Source organism: Notolepis coatsorum (assembly GCF_963971535.1).
Source record: "Notolepis coatsorum genome assembly, chromosome: 17".
Taxonomy (NCBI): Eukaryota; Metazoa; Chordata; class Actinopteri; order Aulopiformes; family Paralepididae; genus Notolepis; species Notolepis coatsorum.
This window is the reverse complement of record NC_140181.1, coordinates 106,435,698-106,460,697: the sequence shown is the minus strand read 5'-3', so window position 1 is coordinate 106,460,697 and position 25,000 is coordinate 106,435,698. Positions and strand designations below refer to the sequence as shown.

At 41.8% G+C, this 25,000-nt stretch overlaps 1 protein-coding gene across 1 annotated transcript in view; it reads right to left on the bottom strand.

The window, feature by feature from the left end:
* nup210 (nucleoporin 210) overlaps positions 1-25,000 on the bottom strand; it is a gene marked incomplete at its 5' end in the record, with an annotated part of 214,458 nt that overhangs the window by 150,806 nt on the left and 38,652 nt on the right. The window contains 5 exons of the mRNA XM_084333618.1: positions 1,076-1,208; positions 2,113-2,263; positions 3,583-3,679; positions 18,861-18,992; positions 20,861-21,000. Of these exons, the coding sequence (XP_084189744.1) occupies positions 1,076-1,208; positions 2,113-2,263; positions 3,583-3,679; positions 18,861-18,992; positions 20,861-21,000 (653 nt within the window). The remainder of the gene's footprint in view (positions 1-1,075; positions 1,209-2,112; positions 2,264-3,582; positions 3,680-18,860; positions 18,993-20,860; positions 21,001-25,000) is intronic.

Genomic DNA, 25,000 nt, shown 5'->3' with positions numbered 1-25,000 from the left:
TCATTCACACATTCATACAAAAATACGGTCTAGATTATAAATATGTTTTTAATCGTTTTCTGCAGTATTTCATAAAACGTGAGTTATAGCCATAAATGCATATATTAGATCATCAAATGCAGTTCGATACCGATTGACGCCAGATAAAAAATGTCAATTGTACATGATCCCAGACGTTATGACTCATCATGTGCGGTTGACCGGAGGGGGGGGGGGGGGGGGGGGGGGGGGGTCGTTTATAAGTCCGTGGCCGACGTTAAATCATTCATGTAGTATGGGTGATATATAGATCAGAGCATGGTAAACAAAACAGGCTGAAACTCACCCCAGTCTCCTCGTAGCGTTGGGTGATGAGCGTGGAGCAAAAAGATTGCTATTATGGGATGTTGATCTATGCGATCCATTTCCAGGTTGTATAATAATACTATATACACGTCCAAATAATGTTGTTTATTGAGTTATGGCAACGGATCGCTATCCAGTGTGTCAAGATGGAGTCCCGCGAGCGATAGCGAGTGGCCGGACCGAATAGGGAGACACACCGGCGTCACAATTATCGACATCCGGTTGCAACTCGCCGATCGGCCACCTGGTGGCGGTATTGAAGCGTTGGAGAGTTGAGCGGAGATCTACAGCACCAGTCAAGGATCCGTGGGTGAAATATGAATACCATGAAAGAAATTTGAAATATTGATCTCAAAGACGCTGTAAACGTCATTGGCAGATTACGCATGGCGAGGAATGACGTGGTAACACGTCATTGGCGAGAAAAGGGTTAAAAGGAAACAATTAACTTTTAAATGTTGTTTTTTATAGAAAAATCCAATATGTATGGGTTTAAAACCAATTAGTTACACTTTATATAAAAAAATAAGTAATTTCTTGATTCAGAACAATTTTATCATGGATGAACACAACTTTCAATGCGAATGGTTGATTTGAATTTCAAGGACTTTTTAAGCACTTTGTAAAAAGATTTGCTGTTTTCAAGGAATTCCAGGCCTCGACTTTTTTTTATGTAAAAATCAAGCACTTGAAGCACTCCAAGGACCTTGTGTGAACCCTGTTGACAGACCTGTGAGCTTGCCCTGTCTGATCTTCTGGACCTTGTACGGGATGGCGGTCCCTGCCAGCAGATACACGTCGTACGCCGGGCTGAGCAGGATGTTCTCTAGAATCAGCAGTCTCACCTCAGCGGCCCCCACATCCTGTCACACGGGGTCACCATGGTTACAGCACATCACGACAACAACAAGTGACCTCCCCTGCCAAAACCCTAACCGGACTGAACTGGTTGTAGCATCATGGCAGGAATGAATAGGAATCGACCTGAAGGAACTTGAATAAGCATTTAGCTTTTGGTTATTTGTAGACATAGACATTATTTGATACATACAGAATCTTGCCACGGCAAATTAGTCTTTTGTTTACATTATGTAACACCATATGCTGTTTGGTAATGCCATGGTTACAGCATTACAACACAAGCACTTCCCAGCAAAAGATACTGGACTAAACTGGCTAAGGTATGAGCGATTATGAGTCAACTCAAGAAACTGAAATTGCATTTAGCTTTTGGTTATTCGTGAATCGCATGCATAATATTTGGTACTGTATCTCATAACTGCAGATTAGATTTGTACATATATAGGCTATATTTACATATAATTATAACCTTTGGAGGACCTAGGATCTAAGGATCTAGAGAGCTTTACAGTACGGTGAGTGACAACATAAGTATGGTGGGTGGCCCTGGCCCCAGTGGGGACTTTTCATTGCTTCTTTATTATAATAATAGCTCACATACTGTGGCTAATCATTCTCTGTCATCTAATAAAAAAGTCCCTGTCAGAACACAAGACTAAATCTGAGCACCGTGACATCATGACAAGCAGGTCACCGCTGCTCCGACCAGAGGGCCTAGATGGCTAGACTGAATGCTGTGACATCACAGATGAGCAGATGGAATAGACTGCTAGACCACCACTACTGCTGTGACATCACAGATAAGGGGCTAAGATTCCCGACCACATAGTGAAAAATGTTCACCCGTTACACCGACACACACAATCAAGAAAGGGATCTAACAAATGCACACATTCAACAGCCTACCTGATAAAGAGACTCTTGTATTTTGGCCTTTAGCTTGGCATGGCCCGTTTTCAGGCCCGACGCCAAGATGATATCTCCCTGTTTCCCAACGCGCTCCATCTCAGAGATGTACCCAGGGGGTGTGTACGTGGACTCTGAGAATTTGAGAACCCTGAGGGGAGAAAGAACAGATTGTAAAAAGCATTAGACCTTTTAACTTAGCAGCACGGTCCTCTCCGTCCTCTCCGCCTGCAGAGCGATTAATCACGTCTCTGAAGGTAAACGAAACAGAACGTGAAAGTAAAACACCCCACTACTTTTGATTAAAACACTCCATCATTATTATAATTCCTTTTTAAATCATCCTCATTATTAACACATGGGCTTCTGGGCTTTGATTACGCTGTTAAACGTCTACTAATGTGTGAGCCATCAGGCTCGCTGAGCGGCTGATCCGGCAGACAGTCATGTGTGAATTAAGGCTGCCTGAGATGATATGCCATTTGGAAGAATCGATCAATCGGAAAAAAAATCGATTAAATATATATATTTTTATTATTATAATAAAATAATAATAATAATAATAATAATAATAATAATAATTATTATTATTATTATTATTATTATTATTATTATTTATAAAAAAAATCGCTAAATAACGTGGGACTTCTTGCTGCACCTCACTTGTGGAGGAGGCGGAGAGCAACGAAGAATGCCATATTTTAAAATGATCGCATAAATTGGTAGTGTTACCTGAAAACGGTAGTTTCGCTACGTTGCAAACAACACATTTATTGCCCTCCAACTTCTCGAAATGTTGCCACACTTCAGGCGGCATCTTCCTGATGGCTACTGGCAGTGCGCTCAGCATGACTCGCTGCCAACTACAGCATCGCAAAAACTACAGTGAGTGCACGTGACACACAAACTAACGTAATAATTCCTCTAATAGTAACCGGGTCTCAAATACAAGCCGGGTCTCTATTAATGACCGGGTGCGCTCTTGAGCTAAGCAATTATAAGCCGGCCTCCTAATACAAGCCGGGTTACTAATATACTGAGCTGCATACTGAGCTAGTTACTTGATTTCACTTTGAAAACGTTGAAATGACCAGTGACCACCTGTAATTGCACTGTTTACTATTTCATACAGTACTTGGTTTCAATAAATGAACCCAGTACATTTTACTGGGTTCAAACTGACACAAAATGTTGATTTATTCATTATGATCCGTTTGAAAATTTGAAATATAGGCCTCCCTCTTATACAGGCCTCCTCCTAATACAAGCCTGGTACCCGCTACAGTTGAAACAAATACAAGCCGGGGTTACTATTAGAGGAATTACGGTATATATTTAATTTTTTTCTTAAAAAAAATATATATTTTTTTTTACGCATGCACACAAAAAATCTATCGATATCGATTTCACGCAGTTATGGATAAATCGATAAGAGGTCTCAGCCTTAGTGTGAATGAAGGGGGAATTCACCGCAGCGTGTTGTGAGCGTCGGAGAACCCGTCTGCCTCCTCGTCCTTCACGATGGTCCAGTCGAACACCAGGTCTGCCAGGGTGCTGAAGGTGTTGCCTGAGACATTGAGAAGAAAAAGAGGAGCCGACAGTGTGAATGGACCCATCTCGAACCCTGCCCTCTCTTGATCCTCCCTCGGACAAACCTGGGAGTTTGAGACGGGTCGGTTGGCAGAAAAAGGCTAAATCAATACCAAAACAGAATTGCTGACAGAAGGAGCACATTCAGTGCTAGACTAAGACTCCCGAGATGCAGCACTGAACGGCACAGGAAGTCCTTCAGTCGGACAGCCATCAGACTTTACAACGCATCACTGTGCCTCACTGCATCACTGAGCACAGTACTATCTTCCTGGACTTTTACTTTTAAACCGAACATAGTACAATTTTACACTTACTGTATAGTTCTGTATATTTTATATTAGAATGTAACATAGGAAATGTATATCCGGACCGTATTTTATTCTTAGGCTTATTTTAATTCGTATTCGTGACTTTGGTTTTGTCTACCTAAATGTTTACCGTTTACAGTGAGCGATTTGTAGTGCAAAAAATTCCCTCTGGATGATTAAAGTATTTCTATTCTAGAACACATTGATATTTGGTATTTGGAAGACCATGCAGAGAAAAACACATTTCTATAGATCTTTCAACGACTAGTGCTCTGCTACGGTCTCAAACATCAACCGCCTTCAACTCGTCCAGAACGCAGCCGCCAGGCTCAAGTCGGGCAACAGAAATGAGGGACCACATCTCCCCAGTCCTTACATCCCGACACTGGCTCCCTGTGAGGCAGAGAGTGAATTTCAAAATGCTCATGTTCGCCTACAAAGCCTTAAACGGTTTCGCCCCCCAGCTTACGTCGAGGAACTCCTGGTCCACTCATCCACCTCCAGATCCCTCGGATCCAACAACCAAAACTGGTGACGAAGAGAAACTAAGCTTTCTTAGGAAACTCTGGAACAAGCTCCCACTAACCATCGAATCGGCAAACACTATACAGACTTTTCAGGCCACGCTCAAAACTCACCTTTTCTCCATAGACAATCCATGAGCTAGTTTTGTGTTGTAGTGTGACGGGTGTATTTATGTCTGTCTGCTTGGATGACCTGCATGTATTTTTTACTTGTTTTTCCTATTGTTTCCTGTCTTTGTGTTTTCTTTTTTTTAAACTTTATTTTTTAGCGTTTATCGCTTTCCTGGTCAAGCATGACCGACAGTTGTAGGGTGAAACGGGAGAGAGAGCAGGGGGAGACATTCGGCAAATGACGGCGAGTCCGGGAATCGAACTCGGAGTCAACCAGATCCGTGACGCAGCACGGAGTTCCGCGACGCAGCGCGGTAACATGGTGTGCTACTGGAGCACCCTTCTTTGTGTTTTCTTACAGTTCTTGTGGAACAGTCTAGAGCAGACCTGGGCATTGTACGGCCCGCGGGCCGGGGATGATTTTGACCGGCCCGCGAAAAATTACATGATAATAAAAAATTATAATTTTTTTTTTTTTTTTTTTTTTACTTTTTTTTCTTTTCGTGTCAACGTTAACACGCACAATATACGCTTACCTAGGATTTGACTTGATTCAACAACAAAGCAGTCGGGGCAAGCCGAAAACAGTCGAAAGTGTGGTTATTTGAAGTTTGGATTTGTTGACTAAAGTACAGAAAAAAGGTACCGGTATCGATTCACAGGTACCGGTACCGTATCGGTTCAAATGTGAACGGTACCCATCCCTACTGAACACACAACTGCAGGGCAAGGGCATTTTTGCTCATGAAATGCATAGCCATGTGAAAGCCTTCATGACAAAGTTGCAATTAATTTCAAGGCAACTAGGCAGCAACAATCTCAAACACATGAAAACTCTGAAAGAAGTCAAACCATCAGCTGATCACCGGCACAGGTACTCATCCATGTTGGGAGCACTGCATGATGAATTTTCAAGGCGTTTTCAAGATTTCAAAAAGGTTGAGGATGAAATGCAGCTGGTTCCCTTTACCTGCAGTGTTGATAGTTGTTCAGCTTGAACTCATTGACCTGCAGTCTGATTCACTACTGAAAGAGCACTTTAAGTCAGCATCACTGCTAGAGTTCTACTCTGCTCTCAAGGAGGAGAACTTTCCAAACATGAGGAGACATGCTCAGAAGATGTTGGTTCTCTTTGGATCCACCTACATATGTGAACAGACATTCTCAGTCATGACGTTTACCAAGTCCAGGTACAGATCCTCTCTCACTGATGAACATCTGGCAGCTGTGCTTCGCATCTCCACCTCAGACATGCAACCTGACTTTGATGGACTTGTTAAAGCTCAACAGAGACTGGATTTCTCACACTGAATGAAAAAAAAAAGAACTGAAGAACACTAAAATGTGGAAATATAACAAGTGAAATGGGACACTTGATATTTCTTTTCTTTTTTTGCACAGTTCTGAAAACATTAAATGTTTAATAGGCATGTAAAGTAAAAAAAAGGCTACAAAACTGGGACACTTTTCTTTACACAGTTCAGTGACATGTCTTGTTTATTTTTGCTATAAGATGATGTGATGTCTTTAGAAAGCTAAGAAAATCCTTGTTTCAATAGTATATGAAACTCAAAATGCCCTTTGTTATTAATGTTTCACATTTTGTTTATCATTTTGGAAATAAATTCTATTTGAAAGCTAACCTCACCTTTTAATTGCCAAATAATAACATACACTCTTACCAGGGGTCAAAACAATGCCATTTACTGCTTTTTATATAGAAATAAAATGTATATTATGCATAATTGAGTTTGGAATTTTGGTCCGGCCCTCCAACATATTTTCAGTTGCTCATTCGGCCCCCTGGGAAAAATAATTGCCCACCACTGATCTAGAGTTAGAGCTAAAACAAGAGTACATAAATCAGTTTTAAAAAGATGTACAAATATAATTCTTTCTTAAATGGGTATCGGGAAGTATTGGGATTGGTAGTATGTGTAAGATGCAAATAAAAAATTTAAGAAATTATGTATATCATGTGGTATTTATTTAGTATATATATATATTTATAGGTATATTTATTCATATATAAATGTATTCTCGAAGTCAACTTCCTGCCTGTTGTTGCTAGGCAACTGCAGCGTGGGGGGTAACTGCCCCGCCTCGTACATTGTGTACGGTTCATTTAGTGCAGAAACGGATCGTTAAAGCGTCAAATTAAAGACTATCAAGCGGAATTTTCTTCAGTCCTTCACAATGCCAAAGAGCTGCTGTGTTACACGTTGTACTAATGACAAAAACAGAAATCCAAATCGCACGTTTTATACCATCACGGAGGAAAAAGTGGCTGGTGGCTAACGTTCGGCTAACTCGCTCTGGTGTTGTGGTCTTGGTAGCTACATGCTAAGCTAACGTTAATTACATAATATCGAACCGATAGGAGCTTATTTGATCTAATCTTACGTGGATGTTTGATCGGGTAGTGGCACACGTGGTACCACCACGTAAGATTATATAAGATAAGCTCCTATCGGTTCGATATTATGTAATTAACGTTAGCTTAGCATGTAGCTACCACGACCACAACACAGAGCGAGTTAGCCGAATGTTAGCCACCAGCCACTTTTTCCTCCGTGATGCATCAGCTGGTATTATATAAAACTTGCGATTTGGATTTCTGTGTTCGTTATTAGTACAAAACGTAACACAGCAGCTTCAATTTGGGTATTCGAGAGATGGCCATGTCTGCAGGTGTTTTGTATGGACATTATGTCAAGTCAATCAGGGGGAGATCTTTGACTCATATCTCGCCTTAGAATCACCAGAAAGGCTTTCGAAATAGTGAAATGCCATGTTGGCCTCAATATTTTCAAAACAAATCGTATGAAAATGTTATGAAATGAACAAGAATGTGATAAAACATGTAATAAAAACGGACCTCAACGCATGCATTTGATGGTAGAAATCCGTATGGTCCCCCTATACCAAGATGGCGGCGGTCTCGTGACATCAGAGTGTCTTCGAGAATTGGATTGTATACAGCGTTTATACATATAATTAACAATAGATTCAATTATAATTTGTGATAGTTAAAAAGGGGTAGGAATTAAAAAGAAGTGTATACTTCTTCCTACTCCCTTTTCGAACAGGGTAAACCATGATTTGTTTATCTGTTTCACTTTTTTTATTATCTTTTGTATATGTCAAATGAACAGATATATTTTAGTTTTTATACTCGTTAGAACATAAAAATCTTTCATTCAGTCTTTCCCGGGCCTCTAGCAGTTGGATGAAGGTGAAACAAAGCCCCACGAGCCTCTTATCATTATGGGATCTGCGGCCCTTTCCTCTTGCAGTCTAACAACCCCAATAATAATAATAATAATAATAATAATAATAATAATAATAATAATAATAATAATAATAATAATAATAATAATAATAATAATCATCTTTATTTGTATAGTACCTTTCATACAGAAACTGCAGCTCAAAGTGCTTCACAACAGAAAAAAGACAGGCACAAAATTAGCACATAAAGTGCAGACATATAAAATCACAGTTTTTCACATTAGGATCTATGTAACATCCCAACAGGCCACCTTGTTTATGGTTTGATTCAGTTTTAAAAATAGACAATAATAAAAAAGAGTAAGATATAATAGACAGAGTAAATGCTGCAATAGTGCAGTGCAATAAGTAGTAGAATAGAATAGACATAAAACGAGCACATATAAAGTGCAGACATATAAAATATTTGTTTTTAAAGTGCAATAAAATAGTTCTGGATTACTGTTCAACCGTTCAAAGTAGTTTTTTTTTACCTTCTGTTTGGTATCCAATGACAAATTCCACATGAACACTTGGGGCCAAAACAAACCACCAAAATACAAGCCCAGGAGCAACTCGTCGTCACGAAGAAACAGGTTATGAATGATGCGCCTCGTCAACCCTAATGAACCTGGCGGAGCGAGCGGCAGGACAAACAGAGGCACTTGGCGGTCGCCTGAGTGAGGGCAAGGAGGGGCTGCCTGGAGCCATGGCTTCATCATCACTCTGAACAGGCCTTACAGGAGGCAGCGGGACAGCACTGAGAGTGGACTGATGGGTGTTTAAGACTATGAGCCATTCGGTTATCGATGGCAGAAGCTTCCCTAGCGTGAGAAACTAATTATTCAAGCGCCATTATATTGTGATATACACCAGCAGCGCTGGGGAAACCACTCTAAAGGTGTAGTTTATCAAGCTACCAGCTACTTCCACTCTAAAGGTGTAGTTTATCAAGCTACCAGCTACTTCCACTCTAAAGGTGTAGTTTATCAAGCTACCAGCTACTTCCACTCTAAAGGTGTAGTTTATCAAGCTACCAGCTACTTCCACTCTAAAAGTGTAGTTTATCAAGCTACCAGCTACTTCCACTCTAAAGGTGTAGTTTATCAAGCTAGCAGCTACTTCCACTCTAAAGGTGTAGTTTATCAAGCTACCAGCTACTTCCACTCTAAAGGTGTAGTTTATCAAGCTACCAGCTACTTCCACTCTAAAAGTGTAGTTTATCAAGCTAGTAGCTACTTCCACTCTAAAAGTGTAGTTTATCAAGCTAGTAGCTACTTCCACTCTAAAGGTGTAGTTTATCAAGCTAGTAGCTACTTCCACTCTAAAGGTGTAGTTTATCAAGCTACCAGCTACTTCCACTCTAAAGGTGTAGTTCAGTGGTTCTCAAACTTTTTACACCAAGTACCACCTGAGAACGTAGCTGGCTCTCCAAGTACCACCATATGACCGGCGTTAAAATACAGTCTATTCAGCTATGCACAGTTCATGCAGGAGGCAAATGTATTCCTGATACCATTATTTATTGTTAACTTTTGTCAGACACAGCCACAATGTACAAAGAGATAGCACTAGAACTACGCTTCCACACAACTCATCCAATGCAAGGGGCATTGAGAACATAATAACTAACATTCTCACATAGCAAGTGAGAAAATTAAGAACAACTGTATTTCAGCCAATGTACTTAATTCTCTCTATCTCTCTCTCTCACTCTCACTCTCTCTCTCTCTCACACAGCAAGCAAGTGTCCGTCATTCTCTCTCTCTCACACACACACACACACACACACACACACACACACACTTATTTTGTTACAAAAACTTCATTTCCTGCATTCTGGTGCAGGCATTTTTACCCTTTAAATGCCAGTGTTTGTGATGGGCATCACAAATTATTGTAAAAAAGAAGAAAACACATATTCAATAAATGTTTGAATGTTTACCCTTTAAATGTCAGTTTGTGTGATGTAGACAGGGTACATTTTCAGAAAATCATAACCCTGAAGGCATTTCGTGTTTATTTTTGGTACACAACATTTCTAGGGGTATTAAGGGGTGCTGAATCCAAATCTGCTGTATACCAAGCTCAAAAATGTCAAATAAGGCCTCAAAATTGAGAAATCCAACATGGCCGCCAGCGCCAGGTTGTAATCTATTTAAGTGCATATCTTTTTGACTAAACAAGGTAGAAACATGAATGAAATGTGTTTTTATATGTTTGCATACATGAGGAATTTAAAATCATATCCTGATTTTAGATCAGTTGAGAAAATGTTGCTTGAAACTCATATTTATAGCAGAAACGGTGGTCGTTATAGATGCTTATTACATGGCGTGTTAACATTCGCCGAAATGCTTGATTGTGATTGGTCAATAGCGCTCGGCAGAGGTCCGTTATTACTCGATAACGGACCTCTGCCGAGCAATAATGACCGCTGTTCGCAGCTGCAGCAATCAAGCCCACTGACACACACTGCATCAGTGCAATCAGACACACCTGCCGGCTGCCGGCGATAATAATAATGACAGCGGAGCCACACAACAACTGCGTATGCATTTGATCTCGTCTTGTCGATGGTGTAAAATGAATTAGGTATATTGTTAGTAAGTTAGCCATGTAATAAGCGGGATAATGTATAGCCTATACTCGGTCATTGTCGCAAAATAATTGACCGACATGGAGTTTAGAATACCGAGGCGCCTCGCCGAGGTGTTCTAAACATAGCTATACATTAGCTATGTAAACGTAGCTATACATAGCTATACATTATCCCTTACATAACTCATCAACCAAATAAGAAAGAAAAGCAGGATGATCCCAGGCCATGGATTTATTCATCAAACTCTTTTCTCTTGAATTTTTTTAATCAACATGACATTTATGCAAATTAGATAGTCCTTAATATGCGTACAGTAGCTTCATCCAATGCCACTTTTCCTGAATAGAATAGAATAGATTATAATATAATAAAATAAAAATATTATTTTACCATATCAATATAAGTGAATGTTCAAGTTTCTTTATTAGTTGTCATACAGAATACATAATACTTTGCATGAAATGTTTCTTTCTGTGTTGCTCCTGAGAGTGTGCTAGATAATAACAAGATAGTATAAAATAAGTATAAAATAGAAAGTCAAAAAGTCAAGTACGTAAACAAGTGTAAACAACAAAATTGTTCAGTGTATCTATATATACAGTATGTACAGCTGGTACAAAAATGGTGAGGTATAGCTTAGCTTGTGGTGCCACCTTGTAGTGGTGAGGTGCAATAAGGAATGAGAATGATGTGCAATTTCCTTACCAATAATATAAATATAAATATAAAGTGTAAAGTGTGTCTAAAGTGGTAAAGTGGGTGCTACAGTGTGTTGTTTATTTAAGTGAGTGTATGTGCGCTGTGGGTGTGTTGATGGTTTGCTTATTGTTCATTGTTCATTCATTGAGCATCCTGATGGCCTGGGGATAGAAGCTCCTTCTGAGTCTCTCTGTGCTTGCCATGAGACTCCGGTATCGCTTGCCTGACCGCAGCAGTTCAAAGAGGCAGTTGTTTGAGTGGCTGGAGTCTTTGATTATTCTCTTAGCCTTGCCCATGCACCGCTTGTTGTAAATGTGGGAAGCCCACCTTCAATTGTGCGTTCGGCTGAACTCGCCACTCTCTGTAGTCTGCTGCGGTCTTGTGCAGTGCTATTCCCAAACCAGGAGGTGATATTGCCAGTCAGGATGCTCTCTATTGTGCATGAGTAGAAGTTCTTGAGGATCTTCTGACTCACGTTGAACTTCCTTAAGCGCCTAAGGAAGTAGAGGCGTTGTCGTGCCTTCACTGTCAATGTGTGTAGTCCATGTCAAGTCCTCGGATATGTGGACTCCGAGGTACTTAAAACTGTTCACTCTCTCAACCGGTGCCCCGTCGATGCTGAGGGGGCTGTAGTCCCTGACCCCGACCTCCTAAAGTCCACAATCATCTCCTTTGTTTTGCTGACTTTCAGGGAGAGGCTGTTCTCTTGACACCATCCCGCTAGAACCTTAACCTCTTCCAGGTAGGCCCTCTCGTCGTTTGCAGAGATCAGGCCCACCACTACTCTGTCGTCAGCAAATTTGATGATTGTGTTGTTGTTCCGCTGTGCCACACAGTCATGTGTGTACAGGGAGTGGAGGAGGGGACTCAGGACACAGCCCTGGGGGGCCCCTATGTTGAGAGTAATGGATGAGGAGGTGCAGTTGCCTGCTCTCACCACCTGGGGTCTGCCCGTCAGGAAGTCCAAGACCCACTGGCAGAGGTCATAGTTCAAGCCCAGGTCCCTGAGCTTGGCTATGAGTTTGGAGGGGACTATGGTATTGAATGCTGAGCTGTAGTCGATGAATAGCATTCTCACATAGTTCCCCTGCCTCTTGTCCAGGTGTGATGCTGCTGTGTGCAGCACATGGGCTATGGTGTCCTCCGTGGACCTGTTGGGGCGGTATGCAAATTGCAGGGGGTCCAGGTTGATGGGGAGGGAGGAACAGATGTAGCCCTTCACTAGCTTCTCAAAGCACTTCATGGCTATGGAGGTGAGAGCTACAAGGCGATAGTCGTTGAGGCAAGCATGCTTGGATTTTTTGGGTACAGGGATAATGGTGGACTTCTTCAGACAGGTGGGGAAGACGGCCTGTTCTAAGGACAGGTTAAATATGTCAGTGAATACCGGGGCCAGTTGGTCGGCACAGACTTTTAGGACGCGGCCGGGGATACCATCCGGTCCTGCTGCCTTCCTGATATTCACTTTTTTAAACGTCCTCCTCACCTCATGTTCTGTTATCCTGAACACTGAGTCTCCATCAGCAGTGCCCCCCCCCCCTCCATTGCAGTGGTTTGTAGGCTGGTGCTGTTATTCCCAGCCTCAAACATCGCATAGAAGGTATTGAGATCATTTGCCAGTTGGATGTCACTGTTCAGTTTGAGGGAGGTGCCTTTGTAATCTGTCATCGTTCTGAGGCCCTGCCACATAGCTCTAGAGTCAGCCTGTTCATATTGAAGTTTAACACGATTTCACGAAGTACTGGTCTGTGGCGCTGTTTGCGTTTCACCCTTGTGCCTGTTTTGATGGATTGGTCATGGTATCTGTCAAAGACGACATCTACCCTCTGGTATTTTGCTCCCATCTTCAACACGGTGTCAGTGAACTTGTTGGCATAGTCACCAAATGTTGTAGTGTCAGGTGGCTTTCCGAGTGCCATTACCAGAGCTTGGCCATCGATGACCAGGCAGCTGGGTCCCTGAAGGGTAAGATCTGCAGGGGTTTTTACTTGTTTCGTCAGTATATTTGCTAACACAGACTTGTTGGTGGAATGTAGACTCCCGTTAGTTGTGGCCAGAGATGGCGGGATGGGCATGAACTCATGCTGGAGGATATTGTCAAGGTCTACCTTACGACCTGCTCTGTAAGCTGTGATGAGCCTGTCCACTTTGATGGTGTTTTGCTTGTTCTTGGAAAGTTGCACAACTTCATACAAAGAGGCAAATGTCTTGGCTTTGTTTTTTTTCGAATGGGTGATTTCAGGTTCAGGTGCTGGTCACTATCTGGAGGTTCACACAAACGTTTGTCCACAAACATGTTCAGTTGTGCCTGTCCAAGGTGTTCTGCGCCAAGTATGGATTCTTGAATCACCGGTGTGACTACGTCCTTGTTGATGTATGTAAGAAAACGTACAAAAGCACATTTAATTCAGGTTTGTACTAGGCTTGGGCGGTATAATTTTTTTCATACATCATACATTGCTGACATAATACCCCGGTATACGGTATATGACGGTATGACTTTCATTTTCATCAGCGGGGGGGGGGGGGGGGCGGAGCTAACAATATACTCGTTATCACCATACATAACGCTTATATTGAAACACGTTGAGATTAGGGCCGTTCTTTCAACCTGAAAGTGCACTTTCTTCAACCTCGAAGTAAACAAATCACAGAACGGTAGCCAGTTAGTAAGTATCAACGTGAGCTCCCGGAACGGTAGCAAGTTAGTTAGCACCATCCAGGTATCAACGTGAGCTCCCGGGAAGGTAGCTAGTTAGTTAGCACCATCCAGGTATCAACGTGAGCTCCCGGGACGGTAGCTAGTTAGTTAGCACCATCCAGTTATCAACATGAGCTCCCGGGACGGTAGCTAGTTAGTTAGCACCATCCAGGTATCAACGTGAGCTCCCGGGACGGTAGCTAGTTAGTTAGCACCATCCAGGTATCAACGTGAGCTCCCGGGACGGTAGCTAGTTAGTTAGCACCATCCAGGTATCAACGTGAGCTCCCGGGACGGTAGCCAGTTACCCTGCACCATCCAGGTATCAACGTGAGCTCCCGGGACGGTAGCTAGTTAGTTAGCACCATCCAGGTATCAACGTGAGCTCCCGGGACGGTAGCCAGTTACCCCGCACCATCCAGGTACTACTATAACGTTAGCTCCCAGTCCCAGAACAATAGCCACGTAACCCTCTGCTGGCGCGTGCTGTGCACTACAATCAACTCAGTGTAATAGCAGTCTGTAACGTCACGGTATTGAGAATCATACCGGCGGGATCTCGAAATACCCTGGTATACCGTAATACCGCCCAAGCCTAGTTTGTACCTTGTGTAGTCACACTTAACTCATTAAGCCCCACCATTTATTTTTCAAAAATTCGCCTAAAACAACATGCTTACATTAAAATGCTTATATATCCAGATTTATAAGAGCTACTTGCATAAACTTGGTACCTGAAGAAAGCTAAGACTTGGGGGATTCTAATGTTGGTGTCCAACACTGTACAGTTATTACCAAATTGCTGTAGTATTCCTGCAAACACTGAAGAAATGTCATTTTTTTTATCCTCGCCTATACAAAGATTACAGTTAGACAGTCAAAAACACCCTGTTACTCATGGTTGCACCCCAGCTATATTCCTACTTTCTTCCTCCATGGGTGCAGATGTTCTGTGCAAAGTTTCATATCAGTAGAATAAAAACTGTGGGTTTAGCACCTGTTTTTGTGGAGAGAGGGCCTGGTGCTGGCGGCCATGTTGGATTTCTCAATTTTTAGGCCTTATTTGACATTTTTGAGCTTGGTATACAGCAGATTTAGATTCAGCACCCCTTAATACCCCTAGAAATGTTGTGTACCAAAAATAAACACGAAATGCCTTCAGCACTTTATACAAGCACATTTTCTGAAATTCTGCCTAGTCTAATGGCATCACAAATTATTGTTAAAAAAAACACACAAAAAGTAAAATATTTTCAATATATCAAATGCAAAGTACATTTTTCTGGGGGAGATTATTACAGGCTAGGCATGTGTCAATGATTAGCAGCAACACATATTTTTATGGATTTTTTGTAATGTCAGATTTAACACCAACTCTTTTCAGAAAAGTGGGAGTATTTCATTTTTTATCTGACATTACAAGAAATCTAAAAATAAATGGTTATGATCAGGGCTGAAGTTTAATTAAAGATTTATGACTGTTTAGACTGCATTACTCTCTGTCACAGTGATCTCCTGGTTGTTCCCCACTTAGATTATCTAACTATCGCGCCGCCGCAACCAGAAACACTGGCCTGGCCTGCTTCTAAGTTCAGTGGCCTGACTGCACAAAAAGAAAATAAAAAATAAAAAATTCGCTTTTTTGGAAATGTTTTCAAGTACCACCAGCAGTACCACCAAGTACCACTAGTGGTACGCGTACCACAGTTTGAGAACCACTGGTGTAGTTTATCAAGCTACCAGCTACTTCCACTCTAAAAGTGTAGTTTATCAAGCTAACAGCTACTTCCACTCTAAAGGTGTAGTTTATCAAGCTACCAGCTACTTCCACTCTAAAAGTGTAGTTTATCAAGCTAACAGCTACTTCCACTCTAAAGGTGTAGTTTATCAAGCTACCAGCTACTTCCACTCTAAAGGTGTAGTTTATCAAGCTGAATTGAATTGAATTGAATACTTTATTTTGACACAAATCGTATGACAAAAAAAACATTTTAAAAGACAAGACAATAACGGTGTCAATAACGCAGGTCAAAAATGGATAAAACACAATAAAGCCAAGGCTTGTTTCCATTGTGGTCCATACATGGAACATAAAAAGGCACAGAAACACAAATGGACATGTACACTGACAGGACACATTCTAAAAAAAAAAATTATAAAAACACCTAACCTGACAACTCATACAGTTAACTAATGTTAAAAGAAAATCCGCAAACCCTTAAAAGCAACTCATGATAAAAGAAATAAAAGCCAAGTTATGATAAAAGAGATAAAAAAAACATTTTAAGACCAATTTGAGTTGCTGCTGAGCCATGTTTTTAGGGCGGATTTACCAGCTACTTCCACTCTAAAAGTGTAGTTTATCAAGCTAGCAGCTACTTCCACTCTAAAAGTGTAGTTTATCAAGCTAACAGCTACTTCCACTCTAAAGGTGTAGTTTATCAAGCTAACAGCTACTTCCACTCTAAAGGTGTAGTTTATCACGCTACCAGCTGCTTCACAATGTAAAAGTAGGTCAAACTAAACTACTCTTAAAGCAGCTTTTCCCCAGGTCTGTAACCCTGATGAACTCTTAACACTTAACACACCCAACACATGCACCGTCGCTTTACCTGACAACCACCATCAATGCTGCGCCGTCTACAGTCCTATATAGGTCTCTTATATTTGTACACATTGTATTTTTAACTAGGTATTTTTAAGTGTCTTATGACTGTGATGGTTTATATAGTTTTTTATTGATTGCCCTGTACCGTCTCTGATTGACAGACAATTTTGTTGTATGTGCCTCGCTCATTATACAATAAACTAAACGGAACTGAACTCGGATTCGTTTTGTTTGTCAAACAAAAAAAAAAGAAAGAAAAGTAGTTCGACTACATCATGGAGTCTGGAATGTCATAGTTACACGGAGCAACAACTCAACTGACAAGAGTCAAAACGTGGGGTGCATTCTTTTTTTTCTTTTTTTTAGGGCAACATGTAGTTTGTAATTACATTACAACAAAGTAGTTAACTACTGACCAAACTGCTGAGATTTGAATGTAGTTAAAACTGCCACCCAACTATTACAAAATGTAGCGACACTAGTCATTGAACTACATGTAGTTACCTCCTCCCCAACACTGTACACATAGCCTCTCTCACACGCAGGCAGCCTTTACTGGGGCAGCCCACACAGAGGGAAATATTCTACTTTCAGACAGACCTGTGAGGAACCCTGACAACCTGTGAGGAACCCTGACAACCTGTGAGGAACCCTGACAACCTGTGAGGAACCCTGACAACCTGTGAGGAACCCTGTCAACCTGTGAGGAACCCTGACAACCTGTGAGGAACCCTGACAACCTGTGAGGAAGCCTGACAACCTGTGTTATTAGTCAGGTTGTGGAAGTGCTGTTTCTGTGTGTCTGTGCATCACGCACTTTGATTATATGCACGTTTACTGTAAATTGTGCCTCTATGCATCATGCACTTTACTATGATATGCACTAGGGGTGGACGGTATGGTCTAAAATTTATATCACGGTATAATTTGAAGCATAGACGGTAACGGTATATATCACGGTATCATCGTTTTTGATAAAAAAAGAAAATATATATTTTATATAATTTTTTTTTTTTTTTATAAAATATATATATTATATAATTAGACTTGTACTTGTATTATCTGCGAGACATCGCCACCACGCAACAAGCTCCACTGTCTGTGTGTACTCTAGTAGCCTCCAGCTACGGCCAGGATTCCCCGGAGCTGCACCTGGACCTATACTCGAGTAGCCTCGAGCAGAGCTACGGCCAGGATTCTCCGGCGCTGCACCTGGACCCTATTATATTGGAATAACGTTAGCAAGCCCTCAGCTCGAATACGCATCGAATCAGTGTTATAAGACATTGATATCAGGAGCTATCCGGCTAAGCCGGATATATAACGTTAATACAACGCCTCAGTGAATTATCTAGTTCAATGGGACATTTCGTTTTGAACGGTGAACTAACTTGCGTTAACGTGAGCTAACGGCTAACAGGTAGCACACACACGTCTCTCTCTACTAGACTTTGTGGAGCGTTTGTTGATGTCAGGAGCTATCGGTAGCTGGCCGACTAGATACCGTTCGGTTAGACAATGCCTCATCATGTATTAAACTAAAAGTGAATAGTTGACTGGGTCATTTTGTAACGGTAGCTAAGCTAACGTTAGCTCAGGGAGACACCGCCGTCCTCCCGACAGCTCCCGAGTCCCGTCCCACTAGACTACTAGATCCGTGTTTACATGCGTGCGGTAGGGGCTGGCACGCCCACTGCGCGAAGCCTCCTAAATAACTTTTTCCAGTTCGCACATATCTATTATCTATGACTAATTCTATCTATTTTTAGGGGTAAATGCGAGTGAAATAGTCACGCTGTGGTTACATGACGTCATTGGTATTTTAGAGCTGCACTACCGGTTTAGACGGTATAGTCAAAATCCATACCGTAGAGCAAATTCATACCGTTTATACCGTATACCGTTTATACCGTCCACCCCTACTATGCACTTTAGTGGATGTTGATCGTAACCTTAGCATTTTGTCCTTTTATACCGTCTGTGTTTCTGTACTGTTTCTACTCTGCTCCTGTATTGGATTAGTTGTAGACACAGGGTTTGCTCTGTACCTGTATTCCAATGTGGATTGATTGATTGATTGATTGATTGAAAACTATTAACAGATTGCAGAATGGGTACAGTACAGTACAGCTCAATACATACAATTGTTAAGGGGATGCAGACCAGAGAAAGACTTTCGGCTTGTTTACATCAGGGTCCCCCATTTTCAATTCATCGTATATTGATTCGTCCAAACATGGCAAACATGGCAAATAAAACCTCCGACTCTCTGAAACCCCGTAAACCTGTGAGAAACCCAGACAACCCCGGGGTCCCAGTGTGGCCCTCGTACCTTCAGAGTCCAGGGCGTGGATCTTCAGCTCCAGCGGGGAGTCCTCCAGGTGCAGCTCTCTGGTGGTGGACACGATCTGGATCTCACTGATGACGTCCACGATGGCGTCACACCGCAGCACCTGGCCCGTCACTGAGGGCAGACGGGGACACACAGGCCGCGTGAGGTCATTGAAGACCAGGAGACATCTGAAGTAATGTACTGTACAAGCCGCTCGTTGGCGGGGCCTCTGGGGGGGGAACCCCCATGTCTGATGAAACCCTGTATTATCACCAGGCGGCTGCTCACAGCAGCTGCCACTCCTCGCTGAAGGAGCAGCAGACACCAGCTGTCGCACAGCGATGGACGATGCCAAGGGTTGGCTGGTGGAGGAATAAGGAATTGTGCAATACACTTGTGTTCGTCCCCCTTAACCCGTTCACTGCCACACGACAAAGGGTTAACCCTTTCACTACCACACTACAGAAGGTTAACCCTTTCACTACCACACGACAGTTAACCGTCTGTCGTGTGGTAGTGAAAGGGTTAACCTTCTGTAGTGTGGTAGGGAAAGGGTTAACTCTCATCCGGTTACTTTAGTAAGTAGTAAAGTAAGTAAAACTTTATTTTTATAGCGCCCTTCTCAGCACAGAGTGCTTCACAGCATTTTAAAACATCAGTGAAAATACAAGAAGTAAAACATGTGAAGAGAAGAAAAAACATTAACACTATGATCGCCGTGAACGAGTTTACACGTCATTCCTAGCCATGCTCATTCTGCTGAAGACGCCGTAACTCGTCTTTGATGTCAATATTTCAAAAATCTGTCATCGAAATCATATTTCCTTTTCCGGAGCCCTGAGACACACTGCAAAGCTCCACTGAACTCTCTAGCGGTTCAAGAGCGCCATCTGGTGGCCGATCGGCAGATCGCCAACCGGAAATTAACCTTTGAACCGGTAGTGCTCATCCATATGTGGTCCGGGCACTCGCTATCGTTAGAGAGACTCCGTCTTGATACAGTGAACATCGATCGGTGCAAATAACTCGAAAAAACAACATGATTTGGACGTATATACTATTATACAACCTGGAAATGGATCGGGCATGTCTACATCCCATAATAGAAAAAATTCTGTTCCACGCTCATCTGCCAGCGGCGCGAGGAAGCCATGGTAAGATTCAGCGTTATATTCTAACGTGTTCCATATAAACTGCTATGATGAACATATGACCCACTCTGGATGAATCATCTAACGCTGCCCACGGAATTATAAACGACCCCCCCCCCCCCCCCATCCGGTCATCATCAGATGATACGTAGAAACGTCTAGAAGCACATCCAGTTGACATTTTTTATCTCGCACAGATTCCTACCAAACTGTATTAGATCATCAATATAATGCATTTAGGGCTATAAATCACGTTCTGAAGAAAGCTGCAGAAAACGATAAAAACATACTTATACTTTAGACCATATTTTAGTATGAATATGTGAATGAAAAAGTTTAACGTTGCTACACCCTGAACAATACATATAGGACATTGAATGGGCCATAATAATGGCAATTTAGCAATAGAATTTAAAAAGTTATAGCCCTGCAAAGAAGGGGAACTTCTCCATAGACAAATAGAGCTGGCGAGGGATGGTAAATTATTAATTTAACCCATGGCGATTAAAATGTTAAAATGAGCTAAAAACAACAGAATAGACAACAACAAACAACAACAAAAACTAAAAAGACATAAACAGAAAGAAAACGGCTATGGGTGTTTTAAAAAGCCTGCCTGTAGAAGTAGGTTTTTAGCTGCCTTTTAACCCGTTCACTGCCACACTACAGAGAAGGTTAACCCTTTCACTACCACACTACAGACCGTTAACGGTCTGTAGTGTGGTAGTGAAAGGGTTAACCTTCTGTAGTGTGGTAGTGAAAGGGTTAACCGTTTGGTAGTGCGGCGGTGAAAGGGTTCAAAATGAGCTCTGAGGGAGCGGTTCAGGTGGCCTCTCTCTCTCTACTCACCGACGTCCTCCACCAGGATGATGCTGGTCAGCCGGGAGGGCTGGGTGGACCTGGCCTGGAGCACCGCTCGCTGGGAGCAGCCTCTGCTGCCGTCTGCGTCCACTGCCTGGACGCTGGCCACCTCTGGTCTGGTGGAGGACCTGGACACACACCAAGCAAGTTGTAGAAATCATTTTGTCTCGATTTGATTGAAGTTTATTTCAAATATGCAACAATAACAAACAAACATCAAGTACAGATATAGCCTTAAGCCGTTCAAATAATAAATGTATATCATTTTTTTTTTTTTGTCATTTATATTATTTGACAAGGAGTGGGAAGAAGCACACACTTATTTAATCCCACCCCTTTTCAATCATCATCAGATCGTACTTTAGTAACTTTACTAATTCATACTTTACTAACTGCTCGTTTTAGCAACGTTATACTTTTTCATTCACATATTCATACTAAAATACGGTCTAAAGTATAAGTATGTTTTTATCGTTTTCTGCAGCTTTCTCCAGGACGTGATTTATAGCCCTAAATGCATTATATTGATGATTGTATACAGTTAGCAATCGGCGCAAGATAAAAAATTTCAACTGCACGTACTTCTAGAAGTTACTACGTATGATCTGATGTTGACCGGATGGGCGGGGGGTCGTTTATAATTCCGTGGGCAATGTTATATCATTCATCTAGTGTGGGTGATATGATCATTAGAGCAGTTAGTATAGAAGACATTAAAAAATAACGCTGAAACTAGGGCTGGGCGATATAACGATAACGATAAATATCGCGATATATTTTAATAATCGATAACGAATATCGAAATTTAAAAAAAAATCGTTTTTTTTTTTTTTTTTTTTTTTTTGTGACCTGCAACAGGGCAGTTTTAAAACCAGAGACAGTGGACAGACTTGTCTTTCTTGCAACTTAAAGTAATGGCTTTGCTTGTCCAAATGACAATACTGACCAAATTGAGATTTATTTTTCTCTTGTCCATTTATTTTGTTTGCTTTCTAATTTAAAATACAGTTTGAAACCGTCTGTACACAGTAGGCTATGTGTGCTAGCAGAACTAGACTCCAGTCACAAGTCACGGTGCACATGTGCGGTGGTTTGTCCACCAAAAAAGCGCCAAAAGATAGAAAATAAACTAGCAGAGCCAGAACTGTTCAACTCCCCTGGAGGCCTGTTACTGTTCCGCAACTGTAAGTTACTTCCTGGGTAGGCCTGATTGGCCGCGACAGGCACGTGACAGGCACGGCCACGCCCCGCGGCAGCCTCAGGACGCGCAACTTTCACTGCCGCGCGGCACGCTCCGCGGCAGCATTATGTAGATTATGTAGCAGTAATACGCCCTTTTTCACTATCCAGAAATAGCTCAATTGGCAGCGCTGCATTGGTGTGGATCCTACCGTCCGTTGCTGGCAAGTTCGATTCCCTTCAATTTTTTTTTTTTTTTTTTTTTAACGTGCATTCGTTCGCCGTTAAGTTTAGGCATGTTAACTTTAAGCATTGTTTCGGAGTTGGTTAAGGTTAGGCATTGTTTCGGAGTTGGTTATGGTTAGAAAGGTTAAGTTTAGGCGCTGTTAAGGAGCTGGTTAAGGTTAGAGTTTGTCTTAGAGAATGGCAATATTCTTTCGGAGTTGGTTATGCCTTATGGTTAAGGTTAGGCATGGTTAAGGTTAAGGTTAAGGTTAGGCATAGTTTCGGAGTTGCTTAAGGTTAAAGGGTTAAGTTTAGGCGCCGTTAAGGAGCTGGTTAAGGTTAGAGTTTGTCTTAGAGAATGGCAATAGACAGTAGAGCCATATGAAATCCGCGTTCACGGAATCGCAGACGGAATCGCGGAATTAACCAATAAAAATGGAATCAACTGCAAAACGTGGAATATTGCAGAATTTGGCCTAATCTGGACTGAAATTTCGTTTTTGGGTGGAACGTTTGGTGCACACACGACCGGGGAGGCGGCGGGGACTCTACAGCGTGTTACACACAACACAGCCGCGGTGCTCAAGCATCTGGCTGCTTCAGTGTTAACATCGTCAAGAAGCTAAACTATTCCACAATAAGCCCTCAATTCAGAGCAGAACAGTATCCTAATGACTTTTATGCCTCCGGTGATAAGGTGTTTTGCTAATTCTGTCAACGTTCCGTGGACTGGACCCGCAAAAACACTTGCGACACTATTGTGATTAAATAGCTATAACGTTAGGACGTTTAGCTTCTAGCTAAATCTAGTGCACACATCCATTTGGTTAACGATTGTCATTATACACTGCCCTTTATAAACTAAATACACTTAAATAGCTATGTAACGTTATAGGACTATCTATGGAAATGATAGCTTCTAGAAGTTCTAGCTAAATCTGGTGCACCCATCGATTTGTTTAATGCAAACGATTGTCATTATACACTGCCCTTTATAATCTAAATAAACTTAAATAGCTATGAAACGTTACAGTACATAGGACTATAGATGGAAATGATAGCTTCTTGCTAAATCTAGTGCACCCATCCATTTGTTTAATGCAAACGATTGCCATTATACACGGTCCTTTATAAACGAAATAAACTAAACTAAAGGTGCCTAAATTATGCATTACTATATTTCATCACAATATAATAGATATAGCTAGGTTACTGACATTGTCATTGTGATAATGTCAGCAGTAGCTAGCTGTATCTATTGTTTACACTTGAAATATGTATTTTTATTTTGTCACAATATTAATTGAAAAATATTGTGTAAAATTGAACTGTATTTCTGAGTTGCAGCACTTAAAAACATTAAATGGACTGTTATATCTTATTCAATTGTGGACATTTATTCATTCCCACTTATTAGACACTATTTATGATGGTAAAATGAGCATAAAAGGCAAAATACAGAATTCTGAAATATTAAAACGGAAAAAATGGAATTTGGGAAAAAATTAAATGGAATTTGGAAAATAATAAAACGGATTTCATATGGCTCTAATAGACAGCCTATTTCCGCGTTGCAGCGCGAGGCAATAGACAGCCTATTTCCGCGCGACAGCTCTCAGCAGCCTCGTTGCGCGTCCTGAGGCTGCCGCGGGGCGTGGCCGCGCCTGTCACGTGCCTGTCGGGGCCAATCAGGCCTACCCAGGAAGTAACTTACAGTTGCGGAACAGTAACAGGCCCCCTGGAGCCACAGCCAGCAGAGAAGCCGGTTTACTTTCGCTTTTAAACCAGCTGCAGCCTGAGAACTGGAGTGTGAGGGGATGTAACACTAAAGATGGCGGCAACGACAAAGAATTGCTGCAAAATAAATATACATCTGTTGTTTATAAAAAAAAAAAAAAAAAAAAAAAAAAAAAAAAAATCGATAATTATCGATATCGAGAAATATGATAACATTATCATATCGTTATCGCGATATGATTTTTTTCCATATCGCCCAGCCCTAGCTGAAACTCACCGTAGCTTCCTCTCGCCGTTGGGAGATGAGCGTGGACCAGAATTTTTTCTATTATGGGATGTAGAAATACCCGATCCATTTCCAGGTTGTATAATAGTATATACGTCCAAATCATGTTGTTTATCGAGTTATTGGCAACGGATCGCTATCCATTGTGTCGAGATCGAGTCCCGGGACCTATAGCGAGTGATCGGACCAAATTGAAATGAGCACCAGCTTCCACTTCCTGTTTCTTCCCTGGGCGATCAGGCCGATCGGCCACCAGATGGCGCTCTTGAACCATTAGAGAGTTGATAGGGGCTCACCAGTACATCTCATGTCTCCGGGGGAGAAATATGATTTCGATCACAGATCTTTTAAATATTGATATCAAAGACGCTGTCCAGCGTCAACGGCAGAATGAGCATGGCGGGGAATGACGTGTTTCAGCGTCAACGGCGATTAAAGGGTTAAAGGAACACACCAACATTATGGGAAATGCTCTCACCGTCTTCTCCAGTCAGACAAGAAGAGAGATACAATTTCCTCTGTGCGTTCAGTAGAAAGCTATCCGACCGCAAGCTAGCACAAATTAATGGAAGCGGCGGAGAGTAGCTTGCAGGCGGACAGCTTTCTACTGAACACAGAGAGGAAATTGGTATCCCTCTTCTTGTGAGACTCTGGAGAATACGGTGAGTGCATTTCCCATGTCGGTGTGTTCGGTGTTCCTT